This window comes from Salminus brasiliensis, chromosome 18 (assembly GCF_030463535.1).
Source record: "Salminus brasiliensis chromosome 18, fSalBra1.hap2, whole genome shotgun sequence".
Lineage (NCBI taxonomy): Eukaryota > Metazoa > Chordata > Actinopteri > Characiformes > Bryconidae > Salminus > Salminus brasiliensis.
This window is the reverse complement of record NC_132895.1, coordinates 31931910-31946368: the sequence shown is the minus strand read 5'-3', so window position 1 is coordinate 31946368 and position 14459 is coordinate 31931910. Positions and strand designations below refer to the sequence as shown.

Below are 14459 nucleotides of genomic sequence, written 5' to 3'. Positions count from 1 at the left end.
ATGAAGGGGTCTGATTAAGACATTAATTCAGTCTCATATCTGTTTGTATAATTATTTGTTAAACTGTTAGTTTAATTTCATTAATATAATTAGTATCACAGACATTCATTTCTAACTGGAGGAAGCTTAGGAAGGGTCTAAAACGTCTGCAAACAAAATACATTTAAAATGCTTTTAAACCAAGGAGGTTCTTTATCTAAACTATGTTCAGATATTAGTTCAGTCCCACATGATGGATATTTTTCTCTATTAGATGTCTTCCTTGTAAAAGCAAACTTCAGGGAGCAAGAATCTCTGCAGGTCTTTATCACCTTTGTAGCCACCCTTTCATTTTTTGGTGTTGAGCTTTTACTGTACATTACTGGTGGAGCTGCAACCTACTTGCTGGCAAGAGTACCAACAAAATATCACTAAATGATGTCACTAAATGGTCTTTATCTGTGGTGGAGGGTGAGGTAAAGTACAGATATGTGAGTCACTTGAGCCCTGTGTTTGTGTTGTCTCTGAGCCTCGCTGCCTAAAAGGCCATGGTGACTATGCCCCTTCCTCCAGTGGCTCCCCACAATACACAATTTGCTGAGAAATTAAAGATTCATTCAAATTTCTTCAAAGGTAAAATTTCCTTTACATATCTTACATATATTTAGATTTATATTGATAAACTCCTGAGAGCACAACTTTATCTGTTTGTTGAGGCTTTCCAAAATTTCTATGACCACTTATAGTTCAGGTCAGACTGAAGACGGTCTTTACACACAGTGGGGAAAAAAGTATTTAGTCAGTCACTAATTATGCAAGTTCTCCCACTTAAAAAGATGAGAGAGGCTGTAATTGACATCATAGGTAGACCTCAACTATGAGAGACAAAATGAGAAAAATAATCAGAAAATCACATTGTCTGATTTTTAAAGAATTTATCTGTAAATAATGGTGGAAAATAAGTATTTGGTCGCCTACAAACAAGCAAGATTTCTGTCTGTCACAGACCTGTACCTTCTTCTTTAAGAGGCTTCTCTGTCCTCCACTCATTACCTGTTTTAATGGCACCTGTTTGAACTGGTTAACAGTATAAAAGACACCTGCCCACAACCTCAAACAGTCACACTCCAAACTTCACTATGGTGAAGACCAAAGAGCTGTCGAAGGACACCAGGAACAGAACTGTAGACCTGCACCAGGCTGGGAAGACTGAATCTGCAATAGGCAGCAGCTTGGTGTGAAGAAATCTACTGTGGAGCAATAATCAGAAAATGGGAGACCTACAAGACCACTGCTAATCTCCCTCGATTAGGGGCTCCACGCAAGATCTCAGCCCGTGGGGTCAAAATGATCACAAGAACGATGAGCAATAATCCCAGAACCACACAGGGGGACCTAGTGAATGACCTGCAGAAAGCTGGGACCAACGTTACAAAGGCTACCGTCAGTAACACACTACGCCACCAGGAACTCAGATCTTGCAGTGCCAGACGTGTTCCCCTGCTTAAGCCAGTACATATCCGGGCGCGTCTGAAGTTTGCTAGAGAGCATTTGGATGTTCTGGAAGAGTATTGGGAGAATGTCTTATGGTCAGATGAAACCAAAGTAGAACTGTTTGGTACAAAGACAACTCGCTGTGTTTGGAGGAGAGTGAATGCTGAGTTGCATCCAAAGAACACCATACCAACTGTGAAGCATGGGGGTGGCAACATCAAGCGTTGGGGCTGTTTCTCTGCAAAGGGACTAGGACGACTGGTCCGTGTACATGAAGGAATGAATGGGGCCATGTATTGTGAGATTTTGAGTGCAAACCTCCTTCCATCAGCAAGGGCATTGAAGATGAGACGTGGCTGGGTCTTTCAGCATGACAATGATCCCAAGCACACTGCCAGGGCAACAAAGGAGTGGCTTCGTAAGAAGCCTTTTTAAGGTCCTGGCCTAGCCAGTCTTCAGATCTCAACCCCATAGAAAACCTTTGGAGGGAGTTGAAAGTCTGTGTTGCCCGCCGACAGCCCCAAAACATCACTGCTCTAGAGGAGATCTGCATGGAGGAATGGGCCAACATACCAGCCAAATACCAAAACCAAATCATTATTTTCCACCATTATTTACAAATAAATTCTTTAAAAATCAGACAATGTGATTTTCTGATTTTTTTTTTCTCATTTTGGCTCTCATAGTTGAGGTCTACCTATGATGTCAATCAACTTGCACAATTGGTGACTGACTAAATACTTTTTTCCCACTGTAGCTTTACACTTAGAGAAAAGTAGATAAGTATAATTATGTGGAAAATGTACTATATTAATATATATATATACACAGTACAATGTACATTTTGTGCACTCCTGGTGTACTGTTAATTTAATAATATACATTCTTTGGAAAGAATCCTTTATCTTTATTCATCAGAATCATCAATGTTTCTTTTTACACATTTAGATAATACTGAATATCCATAATGTAAAAAATAACAGTTTACTCACTTCAGCTTTTCTAGTATGCAGTTTGAATTTTGCAATAGCTCAATGAGCTTCTTCACACCTGAATCTCCAATGTTATTCTCACTTAGTCCCAGCTCTCTCAGATTTGATGAAGGGTTTGATTTCAGAGCTGAAGCTAGGGAAGCACTGCCTTTTTCTGTAATATTACAGTTACACAGCCTGTAGAGAGAGAGTTTAGAGAATTTCTTTATAATGTACTTCTTTATAATACTAGTTTTCCTTTGCAGAGAAAAATAACTCATTCTGAGCATCAACAAATCATACTTTTATCTAATACTACATTTAAAAAAAGATTTTTCCAATGCAATAAAAAACTATTCATATTCATACAGGATTTCAGATTTGTGTTGACAAACTGATTTTAAATCACAACATACTGTATGTTTGACAGTTTGAACTGTGCGTCCTCCAGCAGACCACATATCTGCTGCACTCCAGAGTTTTGCAGTTTATTCCCACTCAAATCGAGCTCTCTTAAGTGTGAAGGATTTGAATGAAGAGCTGATGATAGAGCAGCACAGCTTTTCTCTGTAATATTGCAGCTATTTAGTCTGAAGAGAGTGAAAAGCCATTACATATTCACATCTTAAACATGTTCACATACAATATTAACTTTATGGAATATCGTGTCATTCCATTTTAAAACTATGTAGAATGTATGTACTGCAAAATTAACTATAAGTTTCTCAAAAATGTATTCTCAAGCAAATGCTAACAAAGGGTATCTGTATGATTCTTTAGTTGAAATTTAGCAATAGAGTTTATTCAAAATAATGAAATACTAACTTCAGTATCTGAGTCCTGCAGTGTGAGTCCTTCAGTAGATCAGACAGCTTCTCCATTTCTGAGTCTCCTTGTATTTTCCCACTCAGATCCAGCTCTGTCAGCAGCAAAGGGTTTGTTCCTAGAGCTTCAGTCAGAGAATTACAGGCTTCCTCTGCAGCAGAGCTTTTCAGAAACCTACAGAGAGAAACATATTTACAAATGTGATACAAAATCAAGGCTGAAATTGAGTCTTAACATATATGTCAAAGAAATTCAGATTAAAGCCGTTTCTGTGAAAGGTTTGCTTAATCAACTAATTAATCAATGAATGAAAAACACAACATACAGATTCCTAAAAAATCACAATGTGTGTTGTGCTCTTTGCTTATGGATCAGTTCCCTCCATTAAAAAGTATCTTTCAATTAGAAAATTTAACACAAGTATGTTTTACCTACAACTGTTGACTCTGATTATGACCTAGGTCTAAACAGGCCGACTTCGAGCCATGACATTCAAGACAATCATTTTCTTAAACTGGAAAACTTCACAAACACATCTTTGAGTGTGATGATTTGTGTGCTTGCTCTTCTTGACAGTATATATTTACCACTGTTCTTTTAATAATCCTGACCCTTTGTTTCCTGATTCTCCCATTTTGATTGACAACTGATGACGTGTTGTTTTTATATTAAGGATGTACTTGTAAATCTTAATGATTTAATAGTGAAAGTAAGAACATTTCCACAGGCACAATGTGAAGGGAACTCAAGGGATTGGGGCTTAACCTCTCTGCCTGAAGAAAACCACTTGTCAGTGAGGCTAACTGCTTCAAAAACTGCTTCAGTTTGGGAGCACAAAGATTGGACACATCAGGGTAAGGCAGCTGAAGTGATGTACCCATCATGCCTAGCGCCTACCGTACAAGCTTGTGGGGGAAGGCTTTGATCTGGGGTGGTCAGGTTTAATTTCATGTTTCAATTATGTGCTCAAAGGATGAGGTCAGCCGCCTACCTGAACGGGCATATTCCTAGATGACAATGCCAGGATTCATCAGGCTCAAATTGTGAAAGAGTGGTTCACAGAGTCCAGACCCGAACCCAATTGAGTACCGTAATCAAAGCTAAAGGTGGTCCAACTAAATATTAGAGTGGGTGACCTTTTTATTGGCCAGGCAGTGTATATGAGAACTTAACTGGAAAATTTAATAAACCACATAAAATCTAAATTGTAATTAAATAAAAATATATATAAACAAAAAAACAGCAGCTCATTATTGAACAAACATTTGTGTATATTGATAAGTATATATTGATTCTATAATTCTCACTTCAGAGTCTTCAGTTTACAGTTTGAATCCTTTTGTAAATCAGTGAGCTTCTTCACTCCTGAGTCTCCAGGATCATTCCCTCCAAGATCCAGCTCTGCCAGGTGTGATGAGGTGTTTGATTTCAGAGCTGAAGCCAGAGCAGCATATCCTTCCTGTGTAATGTTATTGTCACAGAAACTGAAAAAAAATCATAATAATGAAAAATCATCTCAAATTGATATTCCTCTTTGTGACTGTTACACTCACAGTGACCAAATGTGTTGAATTTGGACCAGATTAAAAAAACAATGATCAATGATATTTAATATTTACGCAGTATGGAAAGAGCAAAGACAGTGATTAGTAAGTAGGGATTAACAGACGAGTGAACAGATATTTACACCTCTGCAGTTGGTGCAACAGAATTTATCACAATATGAATGTCATTGTTTGGTGTACACAATTGTACAAAGCATACAAAGTACATATAGCTTGAAGATATGTGCAACAAATCACAAGATTCAGGTCAGAAATTTTCCTTTTTGTCAATATCTGCAGTGATTGGTGATTTCCCAGTAATCCACCAATGAAATGAAATCTCACAGAAATGCTTCCAATTATAGATATGAGTGAGTGTCATCTAATTCTGAAATATTAGGTCTCAACAACATTCTACATGTAACCCCTGTCAAAATAAACACCATCAGAGCATCACAGCATTTACTGACACAGCATTTCTTATAGGTAGTCAGAGCAGTCAGATGACTGGAGACTGGTACTTTATAAGCCGGGGAGGTTTTTAATGCTGGTCAATAATATTCTGTCCATAAAGACGAGTACCGCTGTATTTAAACTTTCATGTTTGCTATCAAAATAGTTTGTATGTAAATGGAGAAGAAAAAATGTGTGTAATTTTCAAGCAGTTACTGACTATCACATTATATTTCCTCCTTTAGGAAAATGACTCACTTGAGCTTTTCTAAAGTGCAGGAAGAAATCATCAATAGATCACAGAGTAATGTCACTCCTTCATCTTCTAGTTTATTTCCACTCAGATCCAGCTCTGTCAGGTGTAATGAGGGGTTTGATTTAAGAGCTGAGGTTAAAACTGCACATCCTTCCTTGGTTACGCTGCAGTTACTCAGTCTTCAGAGAGATTGGAGGAGCAGAATGAACAGATTAGGGACCACACTCAGCACATAAAACATAAAACATCAAAACAACACACATGAACATGGCACTAGGGCTTGTAGATTTGTGTCGCCACAGAATCCAGTTAATTGTTTTTTTTTTTTTTACATACTGTTTCAATTAGATATTACATTAAAGCAATTGTCCATACATTTTGGGGATTTAGGGACCTCTCTGGTAAGAATGTGTAATTGCACTGAGCCGGTGCAGTCTCCTTTCAGAGCAGAAGAATCTGATCATTGCAAGTTTACGTTCACTCAGTGGAGTAATTTAAAGTGCAGTACTGAGGGAGAGCTCAGTAAAAACTTTTGTCTTCAGAGGATGCAAGAGAATTATATGGCTACTGTTGTTATTCTTAGAAGCACATTTGTATTTTCGTTTTAGACCATTTAAATGCAGATGCATGCTGTCTATAGAAAAAAAACAAAAAACATGTATAGCCACAGTGGTACAAGATTTTTAGCGTTTAATGCATGTTAATGTAAATAAAAGTCCATGTAAAATTGCATTTAATGTTTTTTAATGAATTGTTTTGCTCATTTATGATGAAATATTATCACAGTGTAGAGAATAATTATGTCCATTACACAGAAAACAAAAAACTTAAGTCTGAAGGCTTTCTTAGCCAGCTAGCTAATTGGCTAAGTTGCCAAACAGGTAGCTAATACATTAGTACTGCACTACACTGTACAGTAGGTACACACAAAATCCACAGCAATGATAGCTTGGCTGCCTGCTAGTCATAAAAACACTAATCTTTAATAATTTTAGGTCACAGAGCTCTCATCTCCTTACAAAAGCCTATCCAGTGTTTATCCTAATTTGTAGCGAGGACTCTGTTGCGCTCTCTTTTAGCTTGTCAAAAAGTGAGTGAATGAGCAGATGAATGCAGAATTTGCTGTTTTGATATCTCTAGGTTTGCAAAAGCATCAACACCATTATCAGTGCCGCAGTTACTTATAGCAAACAGTCCCAGATCCTTTTGCATGTGATGCAAGTATTTAAAGAAACGATATGGGGCCTAAAACACACCAGCAAAAACCTACCAGACCGCTCATGTATTAACATATATGGTCACGTCCGCTTTGACTGTCGCTTTAAAATATTGTATGGTGTAAAATATCAGATGGTACTTTACCTCATTATTTTAAGAGTAGATTGTGAATTCTTCAGTCCATCAGAGATACATATCACTCCTGAATCCAGCAGATTATTATTGTTCAGATTCAGCTCTTGCAGACAGGAGCACTTCGAGTTAAGGACATCTGCTAGAGCTGAACAGCTTTCCTTCGTTAATTCACATTGATTAAGCCTAAACAATGCAAGGCAGATAAAAGAACAATGACTATGACTCATTACTTCAGGCTTTAAGGATCATATTCAGAGTTGAGTTTCCAGATGGGTATGTCAACCTAAACAATTTACAGGCAGATGTGCAGACTCGTTAATGTTTTTTTTATTATTATTTTGTTGTTTCAGACCATGTGGTTTGGAACCTTTTGTACAAGACAGATTTTTTCTGTTAAGACAAAAACTGCTCCTTTCAGTGTACGGTGCTGATACTGCACAGAAGCAAAAGACAGAGCTTTTGTGATGTAGCAACACACTTTTACATTCAATTATTCTGTCTAAAACAAGCAGGGACATTTCCTATTTAACACATTTAGTATTTCAGGAAATCTGAAATCATTTACTTAAACACTTCACATAGACACAATGCAGACTTGGCTCAAGAACACAAAATACTCAAGCCCAGACCACACCATGAAGACATTTATTTGCTGACACTGATAAACAATATTAATAAAATAAGAGTAATACAAACCAAAGCCTCTTTATTTTGCAATGTGAATCTTCCAGAAAAGGGCATATTTCTTTTACATCAGAGTCTCCTTGTATTTTCCCACTCAGATTCAACTCTGTCAGCAGTAAGGGGTTTATTCCTAGAGCTTCAGTCAGAGAATTATGGGCTTTCTCTGCAGCAGAGCTTTTCAACAGTCTGTAGAGACAAGGAGATCATCCATAATATACATTTCTGCAGTAATGTTATGAGCAAGGAACTAACTCTTTAGAATCTGTAATTTAGATATGTTCCTGAAGAAGACCATGTTTGAAATTCAATGTATTGTACTTCTAGGAGATTATCTTCTGTTTGTGTGGAGCATATATATATATATATATATATATATATATATATATATATATATATATATATATATACACAGCTACACTATAACAAATTAATACATTTTCATTTAAAAGTTTGGACTTAATGTAAGTTTGAAATTGCTCACAGTATTGACATCATATTTACCTCAGTGTTTTTAGTTTACAGTTTGGATCCTCTAGTAGCTCAGTAAGAAGCTTCACTCCTTTATCTCCAGGGTCATTCCCTCTGAGATCCAGCTCCATCAAGTGTGAGGAGTTTGATTTCAGAGCTGAAGCCAGAGCCTCATATCCCTCTTCTGTTACATTACAGAATGAAAGTCTATACAGACGAAAAATCTAAAAGTCAATACAGAGTAAAGTCTTGCAGAACCATGCACCAAACATTTAGCAATATAGAGGTGGAGGTGAAGGCAAAATCTTATTTTTTTTTAAATGTGTTTTATTACATGTGAAACATGTACAACTCACCCCAGTGTTTGCAATTTACAGTGCTGATTTTCCAGTACATCACAGATATGCTTTACACCAGCGTTTCCTAGTGCATTGTTACACAGATACAGTTCCATCAGATGTAAAGGATTTGAAGAAAGAGCTGATGATAGGTCCTGGATTCCTTTCTCTGTAAAATTATTCTTATCCAGCCTGCAAACAGAAATTACTTCAGAAATGCCCATTTTTAGAAATTATATTCAAGTCACATGCAGTTTAAAGCTAGAAGATCTAAATAAAAGTTTGGACTTCACGTTAATATTGTGTATATCGAGTTCGGGGAAGCTTCAAGGTAGAAGCATAGGAAGCTGAGCCCCTCTGTATTTGAGGTGATATTGTGAAAGAAAGAAGGAGATGGAGTGGAGGTGGGTGTGAAGTTGTTTGTCACAAAGGAGAAGTGACAAGAAGAAGGTATATTTAGGGCTGAGGAGGAATTTAGGGTGTGGTCCCAAAATGTTATGTCATAACTCTACTGTGTAAAAATACCAATGTGGTGTTACTCAAATAAAAAATAAGTTAAAAAGTATAGGTTATAAATTATAGGTTGATTTGAACCAATCAAACAATTCATTACACACTGAAATTACACACTTAAGTATCTGAGTCCTGCAGTGTGAATCCTCCACTAGATCAGAGAGTTTCTTCATTTCTGAGTCTCCTTGTATTTTTCCACTCAGATCCAGCTCGGTCAGCAGTAAGGGGTTTGTTTCTAGAGCTTCAGTCAGATGATCACATATTTCCTCTGCAGCAGAGCTTTTCAACAGGCTGAAAAAAGGGAGATATTTCTTACTCATAACTGTGTACTTAAAGTACTTTACATTATTACCAATACCCTTTTACTTTTATGAATATACCCTAACAGAGAGACATTTGAAAAATCCATTTACAAATATTTAGACAAAGAAGAAAAATAAGAACAAATGGAACAAACAGAAAAAATGCAGATGTAGAAAGTCTTCACCTGAGTTTGTTCAGTTTACAGTTTGGATCCTCTACTAAATCAGTGAGCTTCTTCACTCCTGTATCTCCAGGATCGTTCCCTCTGAGGTCCAGCTCTGCCAGGTGTGATGAGGGGTTTGATTGCAGAGATGAAGCCAGAGCAGCATATCCTTCCCCTGTTACACTGCAGAATGCTAGACTAGAGAAGGTATGTGCATCATCTTTATTAAAACATGATTGAGGGTGATTGTGCTCTTAAATGACCACAATATTTTAAACGTTAGCTTATTTTGCTAACATATGTAACCTCATCTATATAAAATAGAATATTTCTGTTGTAAAACAACTTTCACTTACCCCAGAAATTGCAGTTTACAGCACTGATTGTTCAGTAGACCACAAATGTTCTTCACTCCAGAGTTTCCTATTTTATTCTCCTTCACATCCAGCTCCATCAGGTATGAAGGATTACAACAAAGAGCTGATCTTAGATCAGCACAGCCTTTCTCTGTAAGGCTATTATTATATAGTCTGCAAAAAATTAAAATCATAGGCAAAACATTAATAAACATGCTAAAAAAAAAGACCATGTGGGACCATGGGGTAATTTCTTGTTTCTCTAAATTCAAACATACACACAGAAATCATTTTCCCTCATGTAACTGATAAAAATATTGCTAAATGAAATATTGCTTACATAAATACATAATGTCATTCATAATACATTACACTTCTTACTTCAGTTTCTGAGTCCTGCAGTGTGAATCCTCCAGTAGATCAGACAGCTGCTTCATTTCTGAGTCTCCTTGTATTCTCCCACTCAGATCCAGCTCGGTCAGCAGTAAGGGGTTTATTCCTAGAGCTTCAGTCAGATGATCACAGAGTTTCTTTGCAGCAGAGCTTTTCAACAGCCTGCAGAGAGAGAGAAATCAATCAGTTCTTGAACAGTTATATGGACTAAATCACACACAAGTGTTGACCTACTCTGGACATAGATAAACTACATTGGAGTTGAAATTACATAATGGATAGGAGCTTGAAGAGCAGACTCTCAGCTTCTAAAAGCCAATGAACTATAAAGGGCCTACTATCATTTTCATAAATAGCCCCATGGCACAATTTGGATGCGCTCAAATGTATGTGAACAAATTTACAGTCATATGTAATTTTTTAGCACTCTTTTTGCAGTCAGTGGCTTTACATTAATGATCCATCAGACACTGGGCTTCTCTTCTGGTCATGTTTTACCAGTATTCTATTTGCACCCCATACTGGTTACTGAAGCAAATCATGTGATCTAAGCCACGTGATCTAGATAATGTAACATAGATGCTGTTTGTATCAAGTTTGTAAGTAACTATTTGATCATATTTTGGTAAAATTAAACTAGTGATTTAATCAGACATAAAATCTTAAAATTCAATTTGGTTCTTATGTAAGCCTACATAACAGACTATCTGGACTACCAAACCCCCCAAAAAACTCCCAAAATGTTATCTGGCACAAGTAACAATCTTGCCAGATAACATTTTAAAAATTAAATTGAATTATTTACTATTGTAAAATAGCCAAATTAACAACCACTGATCATATATCCAAAATAGAGAAAATATTTAGTAAATATTTCATGTCAAGTTGTAGTATTTACCAACTTGGTGATCACCTGTTGAACTGGTTACTCAAGCTGTCAATATTAACAACAATATTTTTGTCAGTAGAAGAATGAATAATAATAAAAATGGCTGCAAAAACAGAAGATAGGAAACAACTGGCTTTTTTAAAAAATAAAGAGAATTAAAGAAAACTATAGCAAATTATGAGCCATAGTTTTGTCATACACTTTTCTTTTCGGCCAGCTTCCCTTGTTAAGCCAATCACGAACACCTGGGACTGGGGCTTCATAAGTCTCCTGTTGCCGTAAATAAGCTCTGTTGTAACCTCTGTACCACAGTGTTCTACAATATGCTCAAAGGGGAAGTACATTGATCTTGATCTTTCATGTTTGGTCTGATTACTCTTGTTCACATTTCCTTGTTTGCCCTGTTACTTAGGTCCTGTTTGGTTGTAACTGTTTCTAGCTTTCTTGTGTTATCTGTTGATCTGAAGGATCCTAGATCTGTTTTGGTTTGATTATGAAGCTTAGGCTGATTCGGCTGTTTGTGTTTCTTTGATTCCTTGTGTTCAGTTGATCATTAAAGTCTTGCATCATCCAACCCTGCAAGTGTTTCCCGGTGTTCTCACTGCCACGCCTGACCCGGCATGACACCAAGATACCATATTCAAGATTTTGCCATTTTATTTATATTATATAAACCAACAAAAAAAAAACAAAAAAAACAAAACAAAATTTTTTTTTAGCAGAGTTGGAACAGGAAAGAGAAACCTAGGGTTTGCTAGAGTTGGACAGAGTGAGAGCTGTGAAAACTATAATAACAAAACTCTTCAGCAACATTACCTCATGAAATTGCCTCTAGTTTATATAAGACTTGAGCAGAAAAAAATGAGTGTGTCACTTCAGGTGGACAATGGGGAAAGGGCTGGAATGTTAAGAGGTTAATTCTGTTGACTAGATACTTGTTGTAATAAAAATAGCTCACCTCAGTGTTTTCAGTTTACTGTTTGGATCCTTTCGTAACTCCGTGATCAGCTCCACACCTTTATTTCCAGGGTCATTTCCTCTGAGATCCAGATCAGTCAGGGTTGATGAGGGGTTTGATTTCAGAGCTGAAGCCAGAGCAGAATACCCATCTTCTGTTACACTGCAGAATGAAAGGCTGAAGAAAGAAAATGTGGTTGTTAAGGAGGGTAACTTAGTACTAAAATATAATGAATAAAAGTGGTAATAATAATACAATGGAAAAAAGAAACATGTATTATATTGTGTATGCCCTCCATCCTGTTGTCAGTGTCTGTCATTGCTCTATATCTCATGTATTTCTGTTGACTGACTTTTTTTTTTTTTTTAACTGCCACATCTATTGAATCTAAACATTACTTAAGTAGAATCTGTCTGGCAATGTAAAGCAGACAAAAAGGTCTCGAAAAGCAGCACATTCTAAAGATATTCCAATACAGAAAACATTGTCTGCAAAGGGGATATATGTCATGTTATGACTTGAATTCCATCTAAATGATGTTACAAGACCTTAAATGGGCAGTTCATGATCCAACATCTTTCAATGTAGCTGAATTAAAATAAATCTGCAAAGATGAGTGAAAATCTCTACACAGTGTTGTAAAAGATTCATTGCAAGACAAACACTTGAAAGCCACAATCAGTTATTCTGATTAGGGGGCCATTACTTTTCTCATGGGTGATCCTTTGCTGAACTGAACCATCCTCCTGTCTGATTTAATCCTGGTGTGGGGTAACATTAATTCCAGCATTCGTCAATCAGGTAAGTGTCCATAGACTCCAAAGCCAAAGACAAAACTGTTCTTTACATATTAACACCATAGATCTAATATATATATAAAAAACCTCACATTAAGCTCTGGTATTACAGTAGTTAAACTATTGTTAGGTTTATTTCTCTTTCTTTACTTATTTGTGATTTTATGTATCCATTAGCAATTTCTTCATTCTTTTTGTTATTTTGTATTGCAATCTGATATAGACCAGAAGATAATGGTTTCCACTAAGAGTCCTAGTTCTTCACAAGATTTCTTGCTCTGAGGAAGTTTTTCCTTCTCAGTGTCACTTCCGACTTGTTTGCCACTGGCAAAAAAAAATGTTTTGTGATTAAAATCACTAAAATAAGTAAACAGCATCTACATGGCCTAAGTACAAAAAGCAATCTTTATAGATATAAAATTAATTGAATTGAATGCTCTTTAAAATTAATCTGACTGTCCCTACAAATGTGTGGATGTAACCACAATTAACATCATGAGCATCATTATATAAGATACAATTAGCACTTACCTCAATATTTGCAGTTTACAGTACTGATTGTTCAGTAGATCACCAAGGTGCTTCACCCCAGAGTTTCCTATTTTATTGTGACCCAGATCCAGCTCTATCAGATGTGAAATGTTTACACAAAGAGCTGCTGATAGAGAAGCACAGCCATCCGCTGCAATGTCACTGTTTATCAGCCTGTAAACACAGATATGATTAAGAAAAAAAACCTCAATAAAATACTCAAAAATATGTTTTAACTTAGATTACTTAGATTTCGCTGTATTCTCCAATGTGTATAATGGTGTTGTGGAAAAAAACATGTATGTTTAAATAAAGACATTAATAGTTGAATCAAGTAAAAACCTTACTTCAGTATCTGAGTCCTGCAGTGTGAATCCTCCAGTAGAGCAGAGAGTTTCTTCATTTCTGAGTCTCCTTGTATTTTTCCACTCAGATCCAGCTTGGTCAGCAGTAAGGGGTTTGTTCCTAGAGCTTCAGTCAGATGATCACATATTTCCTCTGCAGCAGAGCTTTTCAGTAACCTGCACAGATGGGGAGACATTATAGGATCCTATTGATAGGATAGGTAAAAACAGACTGCTAAAGATGCTGGGGGTGTTATAAATGCTGGGGGTGTTATAAATGCTGGGGGTATAAGGAAATAATGATATATCAAAGTTACATTATGACTTGTAAAGGTGTTTTAATGACCAAAAACACAGTATTAAATGAATCATTTAAAGTTGTGTTTAAACCCAGACCTCTAGATAGCAATGTCTTCTACTCCCATTGTTCTAATCACAGAAAATCTAAAGTTGTTTTCTCAAATTTTATTCATATGGTCGTGTGTTTTTAATATTTTGACAGTTGTCTCAGACAAGATTGTCTTCCTTACATAATCTTTAGCATTAATGAAAATATGAATTGATATGTTCACAATAACCACTTTTTCCATATATACCTACCTCAATGTGCTCAATTTATGCTGTGGTTCCAGTAGTAAATCATGAAGGTCCTTCACTCCTTTGTCCCCAGGATCGTTCCCTCTGAGGTCCAGCTCCATCAGGTGTGATGAGGGATTCAATTTCAGAGCTGAAGCCAGAGCAGCATATCCATCCTCAGTTACACTACAGTCTGAAAGACTATCATACAAAATTCTTTTTCAGTAATAACACATACAGAAACTCAGTTTCATTCTGAAATGGACAAATT

General features: G+C 36.4%; 1 protein-coding gene across 1 annotated transcript in view; it reads right to left on the bottom strand.

Moving 5' to 3' along the window:
* Positions 1-14459, bottom strand: part of LOC140538950 (uncharacterized) — a 110994-nt gene that overhangs the window by 52710 nt on the left and 43825 nt on the right. The window contains exons 55-65 of the mRNA XM_072661509.1: positions 14213-14389; positions 13616-13789; positions 13269-13442; positions 11941-12117; positions 10082-10255; positions 9701-9874; positions 9366-9542; positions 8996-9169; positions 8384-8557; positions 8061-8234; positions 7572-7745 (exon numbers count right to left, since the gene is read on the bottom strand). Of these exons, the coding sequence (XP_072517610.1) occupies positions 7572-7745; positions 8061-8234; positions 8384-8557; positions 8996-9169; positions 9366-9542; positions 9701-9874; positions 10082-10255; positions 11941-12117; positions 13269-13442; positions 13616-13789; positions 14213-14389 (1923 nt within the window). The remainder of the gene's footprint in view (positions 1-7571; positions 7746-8060; positions 8235-8383; positions 8558-8995; positions 9170-9365; positions 9543-9700; positions 9875-10081; positions 10256-11940; positions 12118-13268; positions 13443-13615; positions 13790-14212; positions 14390-14459) is intronic.